This window comes from Pristiophorus japonicus, chromosome 20 (genome assembly GCF_044704955.1).
Source record: "Pristiophorus japonicus isolate sPriJap1 chromosome 20, sPriJap1.hap1, whole genome shotgun sequence".
Classification (NCBI taxonomy): Eukaryota; Metazoa; Chordata; class Chondrichthyes; family Pristiophoridae; genus Pristiophorus; species Pristiophorus japonicus.
In genome coordinates this window covers 97,922,285-97,943,707 of record NC_091996.1, presented here as the reverse complement: position 1 = coordinate 97,943,707, position 21,423 = coordinate 97,922,285, and the positions used below count along the sequence as shown (strand labels likewise).

The following is a 21,423-nucleotide window of genomic DNA, read 5'->3' as shown; positions in this document are numbered from 1 at the left end:
GGTGCGAGTTAGGACACGGGGCAGCGAGCACAGGGGGTGATGGGTGAGCAGGACTGGGTGCGAGTTAGGACACGGGGCACAGGGGGTGATGGGTGAGCGGGACTGAGTGCGAGTTAGGACACGGGGCAGTGAGCACAGGGGGTGATGGGTGAGCGGGACTGGGTGTGAGTTAGGACACGGGGCAACGAGCACAGGGGGTGATGGGTGAGTGGGACTGGGTGCGAGTTAGGACACGGGGCAGTGAGCACAGGGGGTGATGGGTGAGCGGGACTCGGTGAGAGTTAGGACACGGGGCAGTGAGCACAGGGGGTGATGGGTGAGTGGGACTGGGTGCGAGTTAGGACACGAGGCAGCAGAGTTTGGACGAGCTCACCGTTATGAATGGTGGAAGATGGGAGGCCAGTACATACAAGTACCATTTGGAAGTTAAGAAACACTTGCAGAGAAAGGGATACCTGATACATAGACAGTCATCATAGGCAGTCCCTGAGGGTTGAGAGTGACCTGACTCCACGCCAAAAATGAGTACCCAGGAGACTGATGAAGTCATTTTAAATGGTGGAAGTTGCCTGTGGGTGGATTGTTTTAACGTGGGGTGACCGTTGCACACCAGCCACCACACGGGCTTGACAGAGCTAGGTCTTGGTCCAGGGGCAAGGGTTAACCAGGACGGCTGGAGACCTGCTCTTGGTGTCCCTAATTTTATAGGTTTTATTGTACCATGCATTGGAAGGATAAATGGCTGGCACACATACTCCATGAATGATGTTGAAATAATTAAGAATGCAATTGAAAAGGAGCCAGGAGCCTTGCTAGATTCAACACCCAACAGGGTAGAGAGGCGGAGAGGTTTAGAGAGAGAATTCCCGAGTGTGGGGCACGGCCACCGATAGTGGAGCGATTAAAATCGGGGATGGTCAGGAGGGCAGAATTGGAGGAGCGCAGAGATCTCGCGGGGTTGTGGGACTGGAGGTAGGGGGAATCTCTGAAGGTTCCACAGCCAGTCAGCTGGCTTTTAAATAGGAAAACTGCCCGTGGACGGAATTTTGAATGGCCCGCACGCCCTCCAACAACGAGAGGGACCATTGCCTACAGCCCTGCGACATCTCCGTGCTCCTCCAGTTTTGGCCTTTGGCGCATTCCCAATCTTCTTCGCCCCTCCATCGGTGGCCGTGCCTTCTGTTGCCTGGGCCCCAAGCTCTGGAACTCCCTCCCTAAACCTCTCCGCCTCTCTCTCCTCCTTCAGGACGCTCCTTAAAAGCCAGCTCTGTGACCAGGCTTCTGGTCACCTGCCCTAATGTCTCTTTCTTTGGCTCGGTGCCACATTGTGTCTGCAAATTGCCGCTGTGCTGCACCTTGGGTGGTTTTATTATCAATATAAATGCAAGTTGTGTGGTGATACAGTACCCACGGTGCACTGGTGATGGAGGAGGTGGATATTGTCTAGTGGCAGGGGAAGAAAGTTCTGCAAGTCCGGACAAGGAACATCAGCTGCTTGTCATTCTGCCTGTTCTGAGAAGCCAACTGCGGCTATAAGGCCGGATATGTGTTATGAATTTTAAGGAAGTGTACAAGTGCTGTTTGAACTGCGAGCAAGTGAGAAATCATATTGTGGTCAGTTGTGGATAGAGGCATACAAAGAAACCTTAGCAATCTCGCCCTGGCACAGTCAAAACAGCTCAGCCTCTGGCTATGACTCGGAGATGCCTCGCTCCTGCCTGGGTCTGGACAAGTTGCATCTCTCTCCTTGTTACCGGTAAGATGGGCTCGGCCACGATCCCGACTGTTGTCTGAATGTCTCCGCTTACACTGTCCAGGAAGCCAGCCTGCTAACAGCGATGTTTAGCGGTTCAGATTAACTCAGTGTTGCAAACCTTCCTGTTGATCGGAAAAGTCAAAAGGGACTCAGATCTCAGAGGGGTGTGGTGATCATCAGAAACTGGTGGTGAGAAGGGAAGAGAAGGGAGAGAGAGAAACAGAGGGAGAGGGGCAGAGAGAGAGAGAGAGAGCAAGAGATGGGTGAGAGAGAGAGACAGACAGCAAGAGAGAGAGAGAGAGAGACAGCAAGAGATGGGTGAGAGAGAGAGAAACAGCAAGAGAGAGAGAGACAGCAAGAGATGGGTGAGAGAGAGAGAAACAGCAAGAGAGAGAGAGAGAGACAGCAAGAGATGGGTGAGAGAGAGACAGACAGCAAGAGAGAGAGAGAGAGACAGCAAGAGATGGGTGAGAGAGAGAGAAACAGCAAGAGAGAGAGAGAGACAGCAAGAGATGGGTGAGAGAGAGAGAAACAGCAAGAGAGAGAGAGAGAGACAGCAAGAGATGGGTGAGAGAGAGAGAAACAGCGAGAGAGAGAGAGAGAGAGAGCAAGAGATGGGTGAGAGAGAGAGAAACAGCAAGAGAGAGAGAGAGAGACAGCAAGAGATGGGTGAGAGAGAGAGAGACAGCAAGAGACAGAGAGAGAGACAGCAAGAGATGGGTGAGAGAGAGAGAGAGAGAGCAAGAGATGGGTGAGAGAGAGAGAGACAGCAAGAGAGAGAGAGAGAGAGACAGCAAGAGATGGGTGAGAGAGAGAGAAACAGCAAGGGAGAGAGAGAGAGACAGCAAGAGATGGGTGAGAGAGAGAGAGACAGCAAGAGAGAGAGAGAGAGACAGCAAGAGATGGGTGAGAGAGAGAGAGAGAGAGACAGCAAGAGAGAGAGACAGCAAGAGATGGGTGAGAGAGAGCAAGAGATGGGTGAGAGAGAGAGAGAGAGAGACAGCAAGAGAGAGAGAGAGACAGCAAGAGATGGGTGAGAGAGAGAGAAACAGAAAGAGAGAGAGAGAGACAGCAAGAGATGGGTGAGAGAGAGAGAGAGAGAGACAGCAAGAGAGAGAGAGAGACAGCAAGAGATGGGTGAGAGAGAGAGAAACAGAAAGAGAGAGAGAGAGACAGCAAGAGATGGGTGAGAGAGAGAGAGAGAGAGAGAGACAGCAAGAGAGAGAGAGAGACAGCAAGAGATGGGTGAGAGAGAGAGAAACAGAAAGAGAGAGAGAGAGAGACAGCAAGAGATGGGTGAGAGAGAGAGAAACAGCAAGAGAGAGAAAGAGAGAGCAAGAGATGGGTGAGAGAGAGAGAAACAGCAAGAGAGAGAGAGAGACAGCAAGAGATGGGTGAGAGAGAGAGAGAGAGAGAGCAAGAGATGGGTGAGAGAGAGAGAAACAGAAACAGAAAGAGAGAGAGAGAGACAGCAAGAGATGGGTGAGAGAGAGAGAGAGAGACAGCAAGAGATGGGTGAGAGAGAGAGAAACAGAGAGAGAGAAGGGAGAGAGAGGAAGGGAGAGAGAGAAACGTCGAGAGTGAGATGAACAGAGAATGAGACACAAAGATGAGAGAGAACAGGAAGAGAAAGTGTTGAGAAACCTTCAATGATGAGATTGAGAACGGTTCGATATATTCAGGGCCGTCACCATGTCCCTTGGTAGAGGAAGGCAGCGATCCTACGGGTGGACGGGTGCAGGTACGTTTGGCGAGGGGCCAGGGAGCAGCCTGTGAATGAGTGGGCTTGTCCTGACTCACTGTCTGGTCTGATTGCATCCAACTCGTGACCTCTTGTTGTGGTTCCTTATTCATCATTATCACAGGCGGTCCCTCGACACGAGGAGGACTTTGCTCCACCAAAAAAAGGGATGAGTTCCCAGGTGTTTCGATGAAGGATCTAATATTCCGGATCCCGAACTACATCCTGAAGGGTGGAAGATGCCTGTGGGTGGATTGTTTTAACGTGGGGTGACCGTTGTACACCAGCCACCACACGGGTTTGACAGAGCGAGGGCTTGGTCCAGGGGCAAGGGTTAACCAGGACGCCTGGAGACCTGCTCTGCTGCACGGACCCAGTGTGCTCACATATCGCAGTGTGGGCTGGGCCCGTGCTGCCCCTGGACTCCGAACTCTCGCCTCCCCTGGGCCCCGAACTCTCGCCTCTCCTGCGCCCTGGACTCTTGCCTCTCCTGGGCCCTGGACTCTCGCCTCTCCTGGGCCCCAAACTCTCGCCTCTCCTGGGCCCTGGACTCTCCCCTCCCCTGGGCCCCGGACTCTTGCCTCTCCTGGGCCCCGAACTCTCGCCTCCCCTGGGCCCTGGACTCTCGCCTCCCCTGGGCCCTGGACTCTCGCCTCTCCTGGGCCCTGGACTCTTGCCTCTCCTGAGCCCTGGACTCTTGCCTCTCCTGAGCCCTGGACTCTTGCCTCTCCTGGGCCCTGGACTCTCGCCTCCCCTGGGCCCTGGACTCTCGCCTCTCCTGGGCCCTGGACTTTTGCCTCTCCTGGGCCCTGGACTCTCGCCTCTCCTGGGCCCTGGACTCTTGCCTCTCCTGAGCCCTGGACTCTTGCCTCTCCTGGGCCCTGGACTATCGCCTCTCCTGGGCCCCAAACTCTCGCCTCTCCTGCGCCCTGGACTCTCGCCTCTCCTGGGCCCTGGACTCTCGCCTCTCCTGGGCCCCAAACTCTCGCCTCTCCTGGGCCCTGGACTCTCCCCTCCCCTGGGCCCCAGACTCTTGCCTCTCCTGGGCCCCGAACTCTCGCCTCCCCTGGGCCCTGGACTCTCGCCTCTCCTGGGCCCTGGACTCTCCCCTCCCCTGGGCCCTGGACTCTTGCCTCTCCTGAGCCCTGGACTCTTGCCTCTCCTGGGCCCTGGACTCTTGCCTCTCCTGAGCCCTGGACTCTTGCCTCTCCTGGGCCCTGGACTCTTGCCTCTCCTGTGCCCTGGACTCTTGCCTCTCCTGTGCCCCGAAACTTATTAATGGTCTGCCAGGAAGTGGCCTTTATCTCAGTGGTGTCGTTGCAGCCTCTGAGTCCGAAGGTGGCAAGTTCGATCTCTGCTCCAGGCAGCCCTGGTGAGTGCAGGCTAGAATAGAATCCCTGCAAGCTGGGTTGACAGTCGGCTGCTTGTATCCGGAAAGAGTGACCATTGGCTCAGCGCCAGTATTCCCATCTCTGAGTCCGAAGGGTTAGGCTTGAGTCCCACTGCAAACAGGCCCAGTGAGCACAAGACCAGAGCGTTGGCTCTGAATACTCAACGCACCTGTGAGTACAGCTGTCAAGTTGGGAGTGGCTCAGTTAGGCATGTGATGTTCACAAGACTCAATAAAACCCCAGCCAGTTGGGTTTGGGGGACCCACGATGGGGCAGGTGGTTGTGAGCCTGGTGGATGAACCGGTAATGTGTCGTGTGATTGTTAAACCTTCGCTAATAAACCAACTGGTTCTTAATAACAACGTGTTGCTATGGATTCTTAAGCAAAGAACCCACGGAGCAAACACATTACAACCTCCAGGGATGGTACTCAACTCCAATAGGTGTGCAGTCAATGGCTAGCTGTAAGAGGTGAGTGTACTGTTTAGTAATGGCTGCATCCTCTATTGGATAAGGTACTCCAAAGATAAAACACTTGAGGAAGGCAATGGGAAGCTACTGTTCCTTAGTAAGTGGTTCAAGTATCGCATAGAACCATAGACATTGACAGCACGGAAGGAGGCCATTCAGCCCATCGTGTCCCCGCTGGCCGACCAAGAGCTACCCAGTCTAATCCCACTTTCCAGCTCTCGGTCCATAGCCCTGCAGGTTACGGCACTTCAGGTGCACATCCGGGTACTTTTTAAATGTCAGCCATGCCTCAGTGGGCAGCACTTTCATCTCTGAGTCAGTAGATTGTGGATTCAAGTCCCACGCCAGGGACTTACGCACAAAAAAAATCCAAGCTAATAATCCAGTGTAGTGCTCAGGGAGCCCCGCACTGTCAGAGGGGCAGTGCTGAGGGAGCCCCGCACTGTCGGAGGGGCAGTGCTGAGGGAGCGCCGCACTGTCGGAGGGGCAGTGCTGAGGGAGCCCCGCACTGTCGGAGGGGCAATGCTGAGGGAGCCCCACACTGTCGGAGGGGCAGTGCTGAGGGAGCGCCGCACTGTCGGAGGGGCAGTACTGAGGGAGCACCGCACTGTCGGAGGGGCAGTGCTGAGGGAGCCCCACACTGTCGGAGTGGCAGTGCTGAGGGTGCCCCGCACTGTCGGAGGGGAGGTACTGAGGGAGCGCCGCACTGTCGGAGGGGCAGTGCTGAGGGAGCGCCGCACTGTCGGAGGGGCGGTACTGAGGGAGCGCCGCACTGTCGGAGGGGCAGTACTGAGGGAGCGCCGCACTGTCGGAGGGGCAGTACTGAGGGAGCGCCGCACTGTCGGAGGGGCAGTACTGAGGGAGCGCCGCACTGTCGGAGGGGCAGTACTGAGGCAGCCCCGCACTGTCAGAGGGGCAGTACTGAGGGAGTGCCGCACTATCGGAGGGGCAGTACTGAGGGAGAGCCGCACTGTTGGAGGGGCAGTACTGAGGGAGCGCCGCACTGTTGGAGGGGCAGTACTGAGGGAGAGCCGCACTGTTGGAGGGGCAGTACTGAGGGAGTGCCGCACTGTTGGAGGGGCAGTCTTTCAGATGAGACATTAAACCGAGGCCCCGTCTGCCCTCTCTCAGGTGGATGTAAAAGATCCCGTGGCCACTATTTTGAAGAAGAGCAGGGGAGTTCTCCCGGTGTCCTGGGGCCAATATTTATCCTTCAACCAACATCACTAAAACAGATTATCTGGTCATTTTCACATTGCTGTGTGTGGGAGCTTGCTGTGCGCAAGTTGGCGTTTCCCACATTACAACAGTGACCACACTCCAAAAGTACTTCATTGGCTGTAAAGCACTTTGAGACGTCCGGTGATCGTGAAAGGCGCTATATAAATGCAAGTCTTTCTTTTAAATGCATTTCTCCCTCTACCACCCTTTCAGGCAGTGAGTTCCAGACCCCCACCACCCTCTGGGTGAAGGCATTTCCCCTCAAATCCCCTCTAAACCTCCCCCCAATTACTTTAAATCTGTGCCCCCTGGTTGTTGCCCCCCTCTGTCAAGGGAAACAGGTCCGTCCTATCCACTTTATCCAGGCCCCTTATCATTTTATACACCTCAATCAGCTCTCCCCTCAGCCTCCTCTGTTCCAAAGAAAACAACCCCAGCCTATCCAATCTTTCCTCATTGCTAAAATTCTCCAGTCCCAGCAACATCCTGGTAAACTTCCTCTGCACCCTCTCCAGTGCAATCACATCCTTCCTGTAATATGGTGACCAGAACTGCACGCAGTACTCCAGCTGTGGCCTAACCAGTGTTTTATACAGTTCAAGCATAACCTCCCTGCTCTTGTATTATATGCCTCGACCAATAAAGGCAAGTATTCCGTATGCCTTCTTAATCACCTTATCTACCTGGCCTGCTACCTTCAGGGATCTGTGGGCCTGCACTCCCAGGTCCCTCTGTTCCTCTACACTTCTCAGTGTCCGACCATTTAATGTGTATTCCCTCGCCTTGTTAGACCTCCCCAGATGCATTACCTCACACTTCTCCGAATTGAATTCCATTTGCCACTGTTCTGTCCACCTGACCAGTTCATCGATATCTTCCTGCAGTCTACAGCTTTCTTCTTCATCATCAACCACACGGCCTGTTGTAGTGTCATCTGCAAACTTCTTAATCATGCTCCATATATTGAAGTTTAAATTATTGATATATACCACAAAAAGCAAGGGACCCAGCACTGAGCCCTGTGGAACCCCACTGGATACATCGTTCCAATCACAAAAACATCCATCAACCATTACCCTTTGCTTCCTGCCTCTGAGACAATTTTGGATCCAACTTGCCACTTTGCCCTGGATCCCATGGGCTTTTACTTTCATGACCAGTCTACCATGTGGGACCTTATCAAAAGCTTTGCTAAAATCCATATGTACTACATCATACACACTGCCCTCATCAACCCTCCTGGTTACCTCCTGAAAAAATGCAATCAAGTTAGTCAGACACGAACTTCCCTAAACAAATCCATGCTGACTGTCCTTGATTAAACCAAGCCTTTCCAAATGAAGATTAATGCTGTCCTTCAAAATTTGTTCCACTAATTTGCCAAGGTTAGGCGGACTGGCCTTTAATTACTCGGTCTATCCCTTTCTCCCTTTTTAAACAACCATACAATCTTAGCAGTCCTTCGACACCACACCTGTAGCCAGAGAAATTGGAAAATGAGGTTCTCAGGTGCCACGATCCCGGAAATCGGCCCAGCCCCGGCCTGCAAGACCATCAACAGGCCGGGGCCATTGGAAGGAGCAGCTTACAGCGGTATACCACTGCAGGGAGTAGCTCATGCTGCTGCAGGAGGGCGACGGCTGCGAAGTCAGGTCGCTGATTGTAGTGCGGGCAGGCACAGCAGGAGGGGCGAAGGAGCAGTGAGAGTCCGGAGAGGGAAGTGACCGGGGCCCAGGAGAGCCGAGCGATTGTAGAGGGAAGTGACCGGGGCCCAGGAGAGCCGAGCGATTGTAGAGGGAAGTGACCGGGGCCCAGGAGAGGCGAAGGCCCAGGGGCAGCACGGGCCCAGCCCACACTGCGATATGTGAGCGCACTGGGTCCGTGCAGCAGAGCAGGTCTCCAGCCGTCCTGGTTAACCCTTGCCCCTGGACCCAGACCTCGCTCTGTCAAGCCCCGTGTGGTGGCTGGTGTGCAACGGTCACCCCACGTTAAACAATCCACCCACAGGCATCTTCCACCCTTCAGGATGTAGTTCGGGATCCGGAATATTAGGTCCTTCATCGAAACACCTGTAAACTCATCCCTTCTTGGCGTGGAAGCAAGTCATCCTCGCTTCGAGGAACTGCCTGTGACAACGATAATGATTTCCTCCCATGAGTGAGACTTGATGTAGGATCTGCCCTAGGGACAGATAGAGTATTTGGCACCGTGGGAAATATTCCAGTAAAAGATGATATATAACCAGGCGTTGTTGCTGGTACAATGTTTTAAACATCCAGTGTTTTTGCTTCTGTATATGATTGAAGTGTAAATAAATTCAATTTGTTGTTTTAACCTGTATGGTTGGGCTATTCTCCATCTACCATTCAAGGCTTGTTGTCGCACATCTTTGCCACCAGCGGTGGGGGGGGGGGTGACTGGATTGTGATCAGAGACGGATAGTATGGCTCATCTTACACCCCAAAGGGCCAGGAGCCTAATTGTTGGCCCTGCCCATCCTCTCCCCATTTCCTGCCCTCAGTGAGATTAGGTTCCTTGGTACAGATGGGATATAATCGGGCACCTTCCAGCCTGTATGCCTCAGTATCACACAAGAAGGTCCTTTAGGCAATCCTCTTCAATAGTGTTTGAATATTCGCACGTTCCTAAATTCTAGATCAATGTTCGCTGTATTCGTTAAATCGTTCACTCGTCTTTTCACCTGGCACGTTAATGAGCCTTCTGTCCTTTCATCCAGCCCCTGCACTGATGCAACGTTCTGTCTCCCAGACCCCCTCCTTTCTCTCGGTAAAGGAAGGGGAAACGGTCACTCTGACCTGCACCTTACAGATACCACCCACTGATGTACAAGAGCTCATCTTCAACTGGACCAGGGAGCGTACCCATGTGATCTGTCCTGTTGAAGCACACACTTCTGGATCATCGCAGTGTAACAGTTCTGATCCCAGAGTCTCCGCCAGAGCTGATTTATCAAATAAATCCTCCGTCTTAACGATCGCCCGAGCATCTCCAAAGGACAGTGGTACCTATTGGTGTCAGGTTAAGATTGCCAATCCCGTTCCGATCATCCAACTTCAAGGAAATGGCTGTGTTGTGCTGGTGCAAGGTAGGAACAGTTTAAGGTATATTTCCATTCTTTGAGTGTGAGTGCCTCTGTGGGGCACAATGGCGCCTTCGGGGAAAATTGCCCCCCCCCGGATGTTTTGGGTGGCGGGGTCCCAGCAGCGCATCGCGCCCCACGATTCGTGCCCCGGGCTGGTGCACAACGGGTGATGACATCATCGTCACGCGCACCGATCCCTCAGTGCCCGGCAGCGACCTTTTCGTGTCCCGCGCGGGGAGGGGGGAGGGGGGGTGGAAATTGGCCCCCGCGACCAGGCGAAGCCTGCGCAAATCCGCCGCCCGGGCCGCCCCTTAAAGGGGAGCCCCGTAGCGCCCCAGGCCGCCATCTTTATTTGTCGGCCAACTCGTGTGTCGGCCCGACAATGGTGGCCATCGTGCAGCCTGCCGCTCCGTTGTTGGGTGCTGGGCTGCTGGCCTTGTCGAACGCACCACCTCCGGCGGCAGTCCGCCATCGGTCCTGCAGATTGCTCAGTGGCCCTGAAAGGGAGGTGCATTGTACTGCGCCCGCGTAGCGCCGGCTGCCCTGGGAGCGGAACGCCCCTCAAACCAAGCGCATCGCCAGAGACAGCGCTCCGCTTACTTTCAGGGACGCACAGTCCAATTGCACGTCGAGGGTGGGACTTTCAGGCTGACCGCAGGAAGCCCTGGACCCGGAAGGTTAGTGCCCACCCCCCTCCCACTCCCCCTCCCCCCAAATCAGGGCGAATGGCAATTTCAAAATGTATTGTCACACTTTCTGTATTAAACTGCATAAGCCACTTACCTGCCCATTTTGCCCCATTCCTGATTGTGTCCTCCTGTCATCGTCATCATCATCAGCGTAGTCAGTCCCTCGGAATCGAGGAAGACTTGCTTCCACTCTAACAGTGAGTCCACAGGTGACTGAACAGTCCAATACGGGAACCACAGTCCCTGTCACAGGTGGGACAGACAGTGGTTGAGGGAAGGGGAGGGTGGGACTGGTTTGCCGCACGCTCCTTCCGCTGCCTGCGCTTGGTTTCTGCACGCTCTCGGCGACGAGACTCGAGGTGCTCAGCGCCCTCCCGGATGCACTTCCTCCACTTAGGGTGGACTGGTCTTTGGGCCAGGGACTCCCAGGTGTCGGTGGGGATGGTGTACTTTATCAGGGAGGCTTTGAGGGTGTCCCTGTAACGTTTCCTCTGCCCACCTGGGGCTCACTTGCCGTGAAGGAGTTCCGAGTAGAGCGCTTGCTTTGGGAGTTTCGTGTCTCGTATCGTGTAGTCTGTTTCGGACAGTGTGCGAGCTGGATTTTGCACCCAGCTGTGGCCCGAATTCAGATGGTGAGGATGGGAGTGGTTCGGGAGCTCTCCCACCCATTCACGGCCAATGTCCCCACTTCGAGCAAAAGAGGAAGCGCCCTCAATGACAAGTCGAGCACATGTTGATCTTTTTAGTGCCGTCACTCTGTCTCTTGGTAGAATAAGGCAGAGATACCATTTGGCCGGGTAGAGGTTGCTTTGGAGAGGGACCAGGTAGCAGCCTATGAAGGAATAGTTGACGCTCTTTAGCGTTGGTTGCTACCCCTCTCAGATAAGGTATTCCGAAGATAAAAGAACGAGTTAGGGAGTGGGAAAACACCTCAGGTACTCTTCCCTTCTCATGGCTCAAGAATCTCATAGAAACATAGAAATTTACAGCGCAGAAGGAGGCCATTCTGGCCCATCGTGTCCGCGTCGGCCGACAAAGAGCCACACGGCCCTCGGCCAGCAGCCCTGAGGGTTACTGATAAACCTATGAACAATGAACAATGGCGGAAAGGCAAAGAGCACCCAGCCCAACCAGTCCGTCCCACACAACTGTGACACCCCTTATACTGAAACATTCTACACTCCACCGCAACAAGAGCCATGTGATCCCCTGGGAGAGGCAAAAAACAGATAAAAACCCAGGCCAATTTAGGGAGAAAAAATCTGGGAAAATTCCTCTGCGACCCACCCAGGTGATCGACACTAGTCCAGGAGATCACCCTGGCCGTATTCGATTCCCTGTAGTACTTATCACTCTACCTTATGTTGTGACACTTGAGATTTCCTCTTCAATGGTGTTTCAATATTCGCTCACTCTGAATCTGTGATTCTCTCGTTACCGTTTTCTGAACCTTGTGTCCCTTTTGTCTAGCAGCCGGACCACCGACAGAATTTGTCTCCCAGACTCCTCCCTTCCTCTCGGTAACGGAAGGAGAAAGCATCTCTCTGACCTGCACCTTACAGACAACAGCAGCCATTGACCCAGAGGGGCTCAACTTCACCTGGAGTGGGGCGAGTACTGAGGTGTCCTGCCCTATAAAGGCTAATATCTCTGATTCGTCGCAGTGTGTTAGTCCTGACCCCAGAGTCTCTGCCACAGCTGATTTACCAAGGAAATTCTCAGTCTTAAGGATCACCCGAGCATCTCAAAAGGACAATGGTACCTATAGGTGTCAGGTTACGATCCTCAAACCTCACCCAAGCAGGACACTTTGTGGAAATGGATCTGTGGTGCTGGTACAGGGTAGGTATTATTTAATGTAGATTGCCATTATCTTTCTCACCAAATGCCGCTTTTTAATTCTGTATTAAACTGCAGCTGCCACTTCTCTGCCCATGTTCACCTCGCCCGTTTATATCCTGCTGCCTCTCTCTTGGTAGTTTCTGCGGCAGCTACTGCCCGATGTCAGGTGGTGAGGTGGTGGGGGTGGGGTGCTGGTTAGGGGACGGGAGATGGGTTAAGATGCTGTCCCACTAATTCCCCAGCGTCGGCACTACTTCTGGGATTTCCAGCTGGAGGTGACGTCTGCCCATGTCTCTGTTTGTACCAAACCCCCCCCTTCCATCTCTTCTAACTTCCTTCACCAATCTCTGAGGCAGAACATTATCCAACAGTTTCTGGTCATTGAAGATCCCACCTACACTCCTCCCTTCTCACTTCCAAGCTGACTGCCCCTAATCAGTTCACGCCCTTCTCGATAATCCTTTAGTTGATTTCTAATGAAGCTCTGGAGTAATATTGCTATTGCTGACCTAAGGTGGACCGGTTGATGGTTGCTTGGTGATTCCTTTTCTCCTTGTTGAAAGGTGTAACCATTGTCTGCTGGCAATGTGCTGTCACCTCTGAAGATTGCAAAGGCGATGACCACCTCCTGACAAACCTCCTCCGATATTCTGGGCACAATCCATGTGAGACGTAGATACAAGGTGGTAGTAGGAGTATCGGGACTGACTCAACAGGCTGGGGCCCTTTCCGCTACAATAAGGACGTTTCTCCTGAATTCCCCCTTTGCATTTATTAGTGACTATCTTATATTTATGGCCCATAGTTCCGGTCTCTCTCCCCCTTCCCCCAAAACAAGTGGGCAACAGAACAGCCTTGACTGCCTGAAAATCAAACAGACTGGATCTAGATTAGATAGAAAACAAACACACTGACACACCCCCCCTCCACCCCCTGCCTTCCTCCCCGCTCCCTTCTGTCAGAGGGGAGCAAAATAAGACTGGAGGGAACAAGGGAGAGTGGACACACCAGCACTCCAGGTCAGCCTGTATCTCCTCCTGCCCATTCCCAGAGTCCATGGGACAACAGGTCCGTCTGTATCTCCTCCTGCCCATTCCCAGAGTCCATGGGACAACAGGTCAGCCTGTATCTCCTCCTGCCTATTCCCAGGGCCCATGGGAAAACAGGTCCGTCTGTATCTCCTCCTGCCCATTCCCAGAGTCCATGGGAGAACAGGTCCGTCTGTATCTCCTCCTGCCCATTCCCAGAGTCCATGGGACAACAGGTCCATCTGTATCTCCTCCTGCCTATTCCCAGGGCCCATGGGAGAACAGGTCAGTCTGTATCTCCTCCTGCCCATTCCCAGAGTCCATGGGACAACAGGTCCGTCTGTATCTCCTCCTGCCCATTTCCAGAGTCCATGGGAGAACAGGTCTGTCTGTATCTCCTCCTGCCTATTCCCAGGGCCCATGGGAAAACAGGTCCGTCTGTATCTCCTCCTGCCCATTCCCAGAGTCCATGGGAGAACAGGTCCGTCTGTATCTCCTCCTGCCCATTCCCAGAGTCCATGGGACAACAGGTCCATCTGTATCTCCTCCTGCCTATTCCCAGGGCCCATGGGAGAACAGGTCAGTCTGTACCTCCTCTGCCCATTCCCAGAGTCCATGGGACAACAGGTCAGTCTGTACCTCCTCTGCCCATTCCCAGGGCCCATGAGGAATGTGAACCCTCTCTGCCCGGGGGCTGGTGGGTCCCTATATCAGACGTTCATTTGACAAAGTGCAGACAATGGAACTTCTCTTTCAGCAATGGTGCCCCCAGCTCCTGCCTCGTACCAGTCATTGGCTGCAGTTTCCGTCGCCCTGATCATCGTTCCATTGGTGTCTTTGATCTACTTCTTGGTAAAAAAACATAACAAAGGTAAATACACACTCACTTGTATTTCGGAGAATATTTTGCATGTCGGCATTTAGATTCTTTGTTTCTGCGAATTTTGAGCTCTGTAAAGATAAGTGACCTTTGTGGTGTGAATGGATCTCTTTCTCAACTCAAATTCCTGGTGTCAGCCAGTTCACTCTACACTGTCCCATCAAACACTCCCAGGGCAGGTACAGGGGGTTAGATACAGAGTAAAGCTCCCTCTACACTGTAACATCAAACACTCCCAGGGCAGGTACAGGGGGTTAGATACAGAGTAAAGCTCCCTCTACACTGTCCCATCAAACACTCCCAGGGCAGGTACAGGGGGTTAGATACAGAGTAAAGCTCCCTCTACACTGTAACATCAAACACTCCCAGGGCAGGTACAGCACGGGTTAGATACAGAGTAAAGCTCCCTCTACACTGTCCCATCACACACTCCCAGGGCAGGTACAGCACGGGGTTAGATACAGAGTAAAGTTCCCTCTACACTGTCCCATCAAACACTCCCAGGGCAGGTACAGGGGGTTAGATACAGAGTAAAGCTCCCTCTACACTGTCCCATCAAACACTCCCAGATGTGATGCCCTGCGATTGCAGAGTGGCAGAGTCCATTATTGATTAAAGTGTACTGTGGGAGGAGATTAACCGAGTGGGTGGAGCCCATGACAGGGGAGATGAGCTAGTGAAGGAATGGGATTGATGGGGCCATTTTCTTTTATCACACTCCCATGATACCAAACTCGGAGATGCTGTGAGTGATAACCCAGAGGTTCAAAGCTTGTGAGAAATTCACGAGTTCCTGCTCCTCAGGGCTGTCTATTGTCGATAAGTTTGTGGTTAGCGAGTTATTCCGAGCTGGAAGCCATTGAACTTTGGCAGTTTCAGTTCCCGCTTGACTCTGATCGTATAGCTCGGTCTCCTGCTATCTTCATGTGTCCAGGAATTAGAGCTCTCAATTGTGAAATAATGGTCGTGCTCTGACAATGCTGTTGGCCGCCTGAGCCCTACGCTGGTGAACTCTCTCCCTCAACCTCGCCTCCTCTCTCTTCCTCCTTTAAGCCTCTTACATAGAAACATAGAAACACAGAAAATAGGTGCAGGAGTAGGCCAATATGATCATGGGCTGATCATTCCTTCAGTACCCCTTTCCTGCTTTCTCTCCATACCCCTTGATCCCTTTAGCCGTAAGGGCCATATCTAACTCCCTCTTGAATATATCCAATGAACTGGCATCAACAACTCTCTGCGGCAGGGAATTCCACAGGTTAACAACTCTCTGAGTGAAGAAGTTTCTCCTCATCTCAGTCCTAAATGGCTTACCCCTTATCCTAAGACTGTGTCCCCTGGTTCTGGACTTCCCCAACATTGGGAACATTCTTCCTGCATCTAACCAGTCCAGTCCCATCAGAATTTTAAATGTTGCTATGAGATCCCCTCTCATCCTTCTAAACTCCAATGTATAAAGGCCCAGTCGATCAAGTCTCTCCTCATATGTCAGCCCAGCCATCCCGGGAATCAGTCTGGTGAACCTTCACTGCACTCCCTCAATAGCAAGAACATCCTTCCTCAGATTAGGAGACCAAAACGGTACACAATATTCCAGATGAGGCTTCACCAAGGCCCTGTACAACTGCAGTAAGACCTTCCTGCTCCGTACAATCTAATTCTTTGAGCATTCCGTGGTCATCTGCCCCACTATGTCCCCATGTATCTCGGTGCCAGATTTAGCCTGGTTCACGCTCCTGTGGATCACCCTGGGCCACTTTGCTGCATTGAAGGCGTTATATCGGTGCATGTGGTTACCGGATGAACAAAGTGTAGTGAGTTCCATTTGTGGTTCTGATGTGTGCAGCCCAGGAGGATTGGTCCATGCTCCATGCCCAGGAAGCTGACTCCATTGGTGCAACAATTGGGCCCTTGGAATTGGTCGCACTGCGACGGGACCGAGAGAATCAACCGGGCTTCTCGCTGCCTGCCCTGGAGACAGAGATGATGAGATCATTGTCAACAGGGAGTTCTAGAGATTGCATCTGTGATAGTTTAGTCATCTATACCTGAGCACAACCATCAGACAAACAGATGTATAATGGGATGTGCTAACTTGCTCTGCCCCACACACTCTAGTACCTGCCCCCCACACTCTAGTACCTGCCCCACACACTCTAGTACCTGTCCCACACACTCTAGTACCTCTTCCACACACTCTAGTACCTGTCCCACACACTCTAGTACCTCTTCCACACACTCTAGTACCTGCCCCACACACTCTAGAACCTCTTCCACGCACTCTAGTACCTGTCCCACACACTCTAGTACCTGCCCCACACACTCTAGTACCTCTTCCACACACTCTAGTACCTCTCCCACACACTCTAGTACCTGCCCCACACACTCTAGTACCTGTCCACACACTCTAGTACCTCTCCCACACACTCTAGTACCTGCCCCACACACTCTAGTACCTCTTCCACACACTCTAGTACCTGCCCCACACACTCTAGTACCTGCCCCACACACTCTAGTACCTTCCCCACACACTCTAGTACCTCTCCCACACACTCTAGTACCTGTCCCACACACTCTAGTACCTCTCCCACACACTCTAGTACCTCTCCCACACACTCTAGTACCTGCCCCACACACTCTAGTACCTCTTCCACACACTCTAGTACCTGTCCCACACACTCTAGTACCTGCCCCACACACTCTAGTACCTCTTCCACACACTCTAGTACCTGCCCCACACACTCTAGTACCTGCCCCACACACTCTAGTACCTCTTCCACACACTCTAGTACCTGCCCCACACACTCTAGTACCTGTCCCACACACTCTAGTACCTTCCCCACACACTCTAGTACCTCTCCCACACACTCTAGTACCTCTCCCACACACTCTAGTACCTCTCCCACACACTCTAGTACCTGTCCCACACACTCTAGTACCTCTCCCACACACTCTGCTACCTCTCCCACACACTCTGGTACCTCTTCCACACACTCTAGTACCTGTCCCACACACTCTAGTACCTGCCCCACACACTCTAGTACCTCTCCCACACACTCTAGTACCTGCCCCACACACTCTAGTACCTCTTCCACACACTCTAGTACATTTCCCACACACTCTAGTACCTGTCCCACACACTCTAGTACCTCTCCCACACACTCTAGTACCTGCCCCACACACTCTAGTACCTCTTCCACACACTCTAGTACCTCTCCCACACACTCTAGTACCTGTCCCACACACTCTAGTACCTCTCCCACACACTCTAGTACCTGTCCCACACACTCTAGTACCTCTCCCACACACTCTAGTACCTCTTCCACACACTCTAGTACCTGCCCCACACACTCTAGTACCTGTCCCACACACTCTAGTACCTCTCCCACACACTCTAGTACCTGCCCCACACACTCTAGTACCTCTTCCACACACTCTAGTACCTGTCCCACACACTCTAGTACCTGTCCCACACACTCTAGTACCTCTTCCACACACTCTAGTACCTCTCCCACACACTCTAGTACCTCTCCCACACACTCTAGTACCTCTTCCACACACTATAGTACCTCTCCCACACACTCTAGTACCTGCCCCACACACTATAGTACCTCTCCCACACACTCTAGTACCTGCCCCACACACTCTAGTACCTCTCCCACACACTATAGTACCTCTCCCACACACTCTAGTACCTGCCCCACACACTCTAGTACCTCTTCCACGCACTCTAGTACCTGTCCCACACACTCTAGTACCTCTCCCACACACTCTAGTACCTCTCCCACACACTCTAGTACCTGTCCCACACACTCTAGTACCTCTCCCACACACTCTAGTAACTGTCCCACACACTCTAGTACCTCTTCCACACACTCTAGTACCTGCCCCACACACTCTAGTACCTGTCCCATACTCTAGCAAAAAGTGTCAAGGTGCCAAAAAAGGAAGTCCCAAAGCGCTTTACAGCCAATGAAGTACTTTTGGAGTTTAGTCACTGTTGTAATGTGGGAAACGCGGCAGGCAATTTGCACACAGCAAGCTCCCACACACAGTATTGTGATAATGACCAGATAATCTGTTGCTAGAATTGTTGATTGAGGGATAAATATTGGCCCCAGGACACTGGGAATAATTCCCCTGCTCTTCTTCGAAATAGTGCCGTGGGATCTTTTACATTCATCTGAGAGAGCAGACAGTGCAGCACTCCCTCAGTACTGCCTCTCCGACAGTGCAGCACTCCCTCAGTATTGCCCCTCCGACAGTGCAGCACTCCCTCAGTACTGCCCCTCCGACAGCACGGCACTCCCTCAGTACTGCCCCTCCGACAGTGCGGTGCTCCCTCAGTACTGCCCCTCCGACAGTGCGGCACTCCCTCAGTACTGCCCCTCCAACAGTGCGGTGCTCCCTCAGTACTGCCCCTCCGACAGTGCGGTGCTCCCTCAGTACTGCCCCTCCGACAGTGCGGCACTCCCTCAGTACTGCCCCTCCGACAGTGCGGCGCTCCCTCAGTACTGCCCCTCCGACAATGCGGCACTCCCTCAGTACTGCACGGGGAGTGTCGGCCTAGATCCATGTGCTGAAGTCCCTGTACATTTAAATAGGTCCACGCCAACTTGGGGCGGTCAGTCAGATCGGGCCGAGGGTTGTGGGATCGGAGTCAGGTTAGTGTCCAGCCCCTACCCCCCCCCACCCCCGCTGGATTTAACTGTCCCCTCCCCGACTCCCGCCTCCTGGTTTACACCGAGGGTCTTGCCTGGCTCCTCGGGGCAGACGCCAAAGTTTCCCGGAGCCACTATTGGAAGACGAGCAGGGGGAAAGTTCTCCTCGGTGTATGGGGCCAATTATTGATCCAACGCTTGGTCATAATCGCAGTGCTGCTTGTGGGATCTTGCTGTGCACTCCGTGTTTTCCCCACACTACAACAGTGACTGCACTCGAGGGCCGGCACTGCCTGCGCTGCTCCGCGAGTGCCTGCGTTTAATATTCCGGGCTCATCGCTGTGCCCTTACTCCGCAGGGAAATCCCCGAACCGGGCCCCGGGGCTTGCCGGAGGGAATCGGCAGCAACCCGAATCCAGCGAGCAGGTGGGTGTGACTCGAGGCTTCGAACCGTTCCTCCAAAGGCCCCGTCAGTACGGGCCGCCAGTCCAAGTGACACTGAGCCCAACAGAGCCGGAGGAGACCATACCCCCTCCCCAACCGGAGGTGGGCTGAGGGACTCCAGCCGCGTAGGGGAGACCGGAGAAACCGGGATCGTTCTCGGAGCAGAGACGGTTATTGTGGCGACTTGCCAGAGGCGTCCCAAATCACGAAGGGTTTACAAAGAGTAATTGAGGAGAACGTGTATCCCGGGGGCAGGAGGGCCGGTAACCAGAGGGGCACAGATTGACGATAATCGGCGATGGAACCAGAGGGGGAGATGAGAAGGAATGTTTTGTCACCCAGCGAGTTATTGTGATCGGGAACGAGCTGCCTGAATGGGCGATGGGGGCAGGTTCACTGGTAACTTTCTAAAGGGGATTGGATAAATGTTTGAAAGGACACATGTGCCGGGCTGTGGGGAGAGAGCGGGGGGAGTGGGTCTGATTGGATCGCTCGCTCACAGAGCCGGCACAGGCTCGATGGGCCCAATGATCACCCTCTGTGCTGTGTCGTTCTCCAATCCCCGGTCCATGGTGCGTGCTGTGATTCGATGGTTAGTGGGATGACAGGCGATGGGGGAGGGGTTTGGTTATTGACAAGCCCAGCCACCCTGGGCTGTGGTTAATGGGTGGCACCAACCACCAAAGTCACTGTTTCCAATCCCCCCGCCCTCCACCCCCATCCCTGCCGGAAACTGTAGAGACCGGCTCGGCTGTGATGCAGTCTGCAGTTGAATAGCCTCGGCTCGCACGCGAGGAACGGTGAGATCCCGGAGAGGTCCCACCACCGTCTAATGGTCCGCTGCCTCCAGCTGTGGGCGGTTCCTGGTGTGATCGTTCACCCCACACTTCCCCATAACAGCTCTGCGAGGTGGAGACAGAGGTCGAGAGCATTCCCACCCTGTGCCCAGACTGGTGATATCCCAGGCCACTTACACCAGTTACTACAGCACCTCTAGGCCACTAAGGAATATCCCAGGAGGCGGGTACAGTCAGATTGGCTCGCTGGCCGGTATAAACGTTCCAATGGACGGAGCCGTACCAGGGAACAGGCGCTTCTGACTGTCTGTGACATCACCACAACCCACCCGGTGGCTCCCCAACAGGGTCTGGGGTCTCTCAGTCCCTCTCCCTCAGGGAGATATCTGTACACTAACAGGGGTCTCTCAGTCCCTTCTCCCTCAGGGAGATATCTGTACACTAACAGGTGTCTCTCAGTCCCTCTCCCTCAGGGAGATATCTGTACACTGACTGGTGTCTCTCAGTCCCCTCTCCCTCAGGGAGATATCTCTACACTGACTGGTGTCTCTCAGTCCCCTCTCCCTCAGGGAGATATCTGTACACTGACTGGTGTCTCTCAGTCCCTCTCCCTCAGGGAGATATCTGTACACTGACTGGTGTCTCTCAGTCCCCTCTCCCTCAGGGAGATATCTGTACACTGACTGGTGTCTCTCAGTCCCCTCTCCCTCAGAGAGATATCTGTACACTGACTGGTGTCGCTCAGTCCCCTCTCCCTCAGGGAGATATCTCTACACTGACTGGTGTCTCTCAGTCCCCTCTCCCTCAGGGAGATATCTCTACACTGACTGGTGTCTCTCAGTCCCCTCTCCCTCAGGGAGATATCTGTACACTGACTGGTGTCTCTCAGTCCCCTCTCCCTCAGGGAGATATCTGTACACTGACTGGTGTCTCTCAGTCCCCTCTCCCTCAGGGAGATATCTGTACACTGACTGGTGTCTCTCAGTCCCCTCTCCCTCAGGGAGATATCTGTACACTGACTGGTGTCTCTCAGTCCCCTCTCCCTCAGGGAGATATCTGTACACTGACTGGTGTCTCTCAGTCCCCTCTCCCTCAGGGAGATATCTGTACACTGACTGGTGTCTCTCAGTCACCTCTCCCTCAGGGAGATATCTGTACACTGACTGGTGTCTCTCAGTCCCCTCTCCCTCAGGGAGATATCAGTACAGTGACTGGTGTCTCTCAGTCCCTCTCCCTCAGGGAGATATCAGTACAGTGACTGGTGTCTCTCAGTCCCTCTCCCTCAGGGAGATATCAGTACAGTGACTGGTGTCTCTCAGTCCCTTCTCCCTCAGGGAGGTATCTGTACACTGACTGGTGTCTCTCAGTCCCTCTCCCTCAGGGAGATATCTGTACACTG

General features: G+C 53.6%; 1 protein-coding gene across 1 annotated transcript; it reads left to right on the top strand.

Moving 5' to 3' along the window:
* Nucleotides 1-1,603: 1,603 nt before the first annotated feature.
* Nucleotides 1,604-19,338, top strand: LOC139232844 (protein turtle homolog B-like). Its single transcript, XM_070863336.1, has 5 exons — nucleotides 1,604-1,756; nucleotides 9,318-9,686; nucleotides 11,843-12,214; nucleotides 14,000-14,113; nucleotides 19,142-19,338. The coding sequence occupies exons 1-5, from the start codon at nucleotides 1,693-1,695 to the stop codon at nucleotides 19,336-19,338; spliced, it is 1,116 nt and encodes a 371-aa protein (XP_070719437.1). The 5' UTR covers nucleotides 1,604-1,692.
* The last annotated feature ends 2,085 nt before the right edge of the window (nucleotides 19,339-21,423 follow it).

What these genes read in the sequence shown, in the direction of transcription:
- LOC139232844 (XM_070863336.1), top strand. Translation starts at nt 1,693, where the DNA reads ATGACTCGGAGATGCCTCGCTCCTGCCTGGGTCTGGACAAGTTGCATC. An exon ending in CATCTCTCTCCTTGTTACCG is followed by an intron (nt 1,757 to 9,317) that starts GTAAGATGGGCT and finishes CCTTTCATCCAG; the next exon opens with CCCCTGCACTGATGCAACGT. An exon ending in ATCTGTGGTGCTGGTACAGG is followed by an intron (nt 12,215 to 13,999) that starts GTAGGTATTATT and finishes CTTCTCTTTCAG; the next exon opens with CAATGGTGCCCCCAGCTCCT.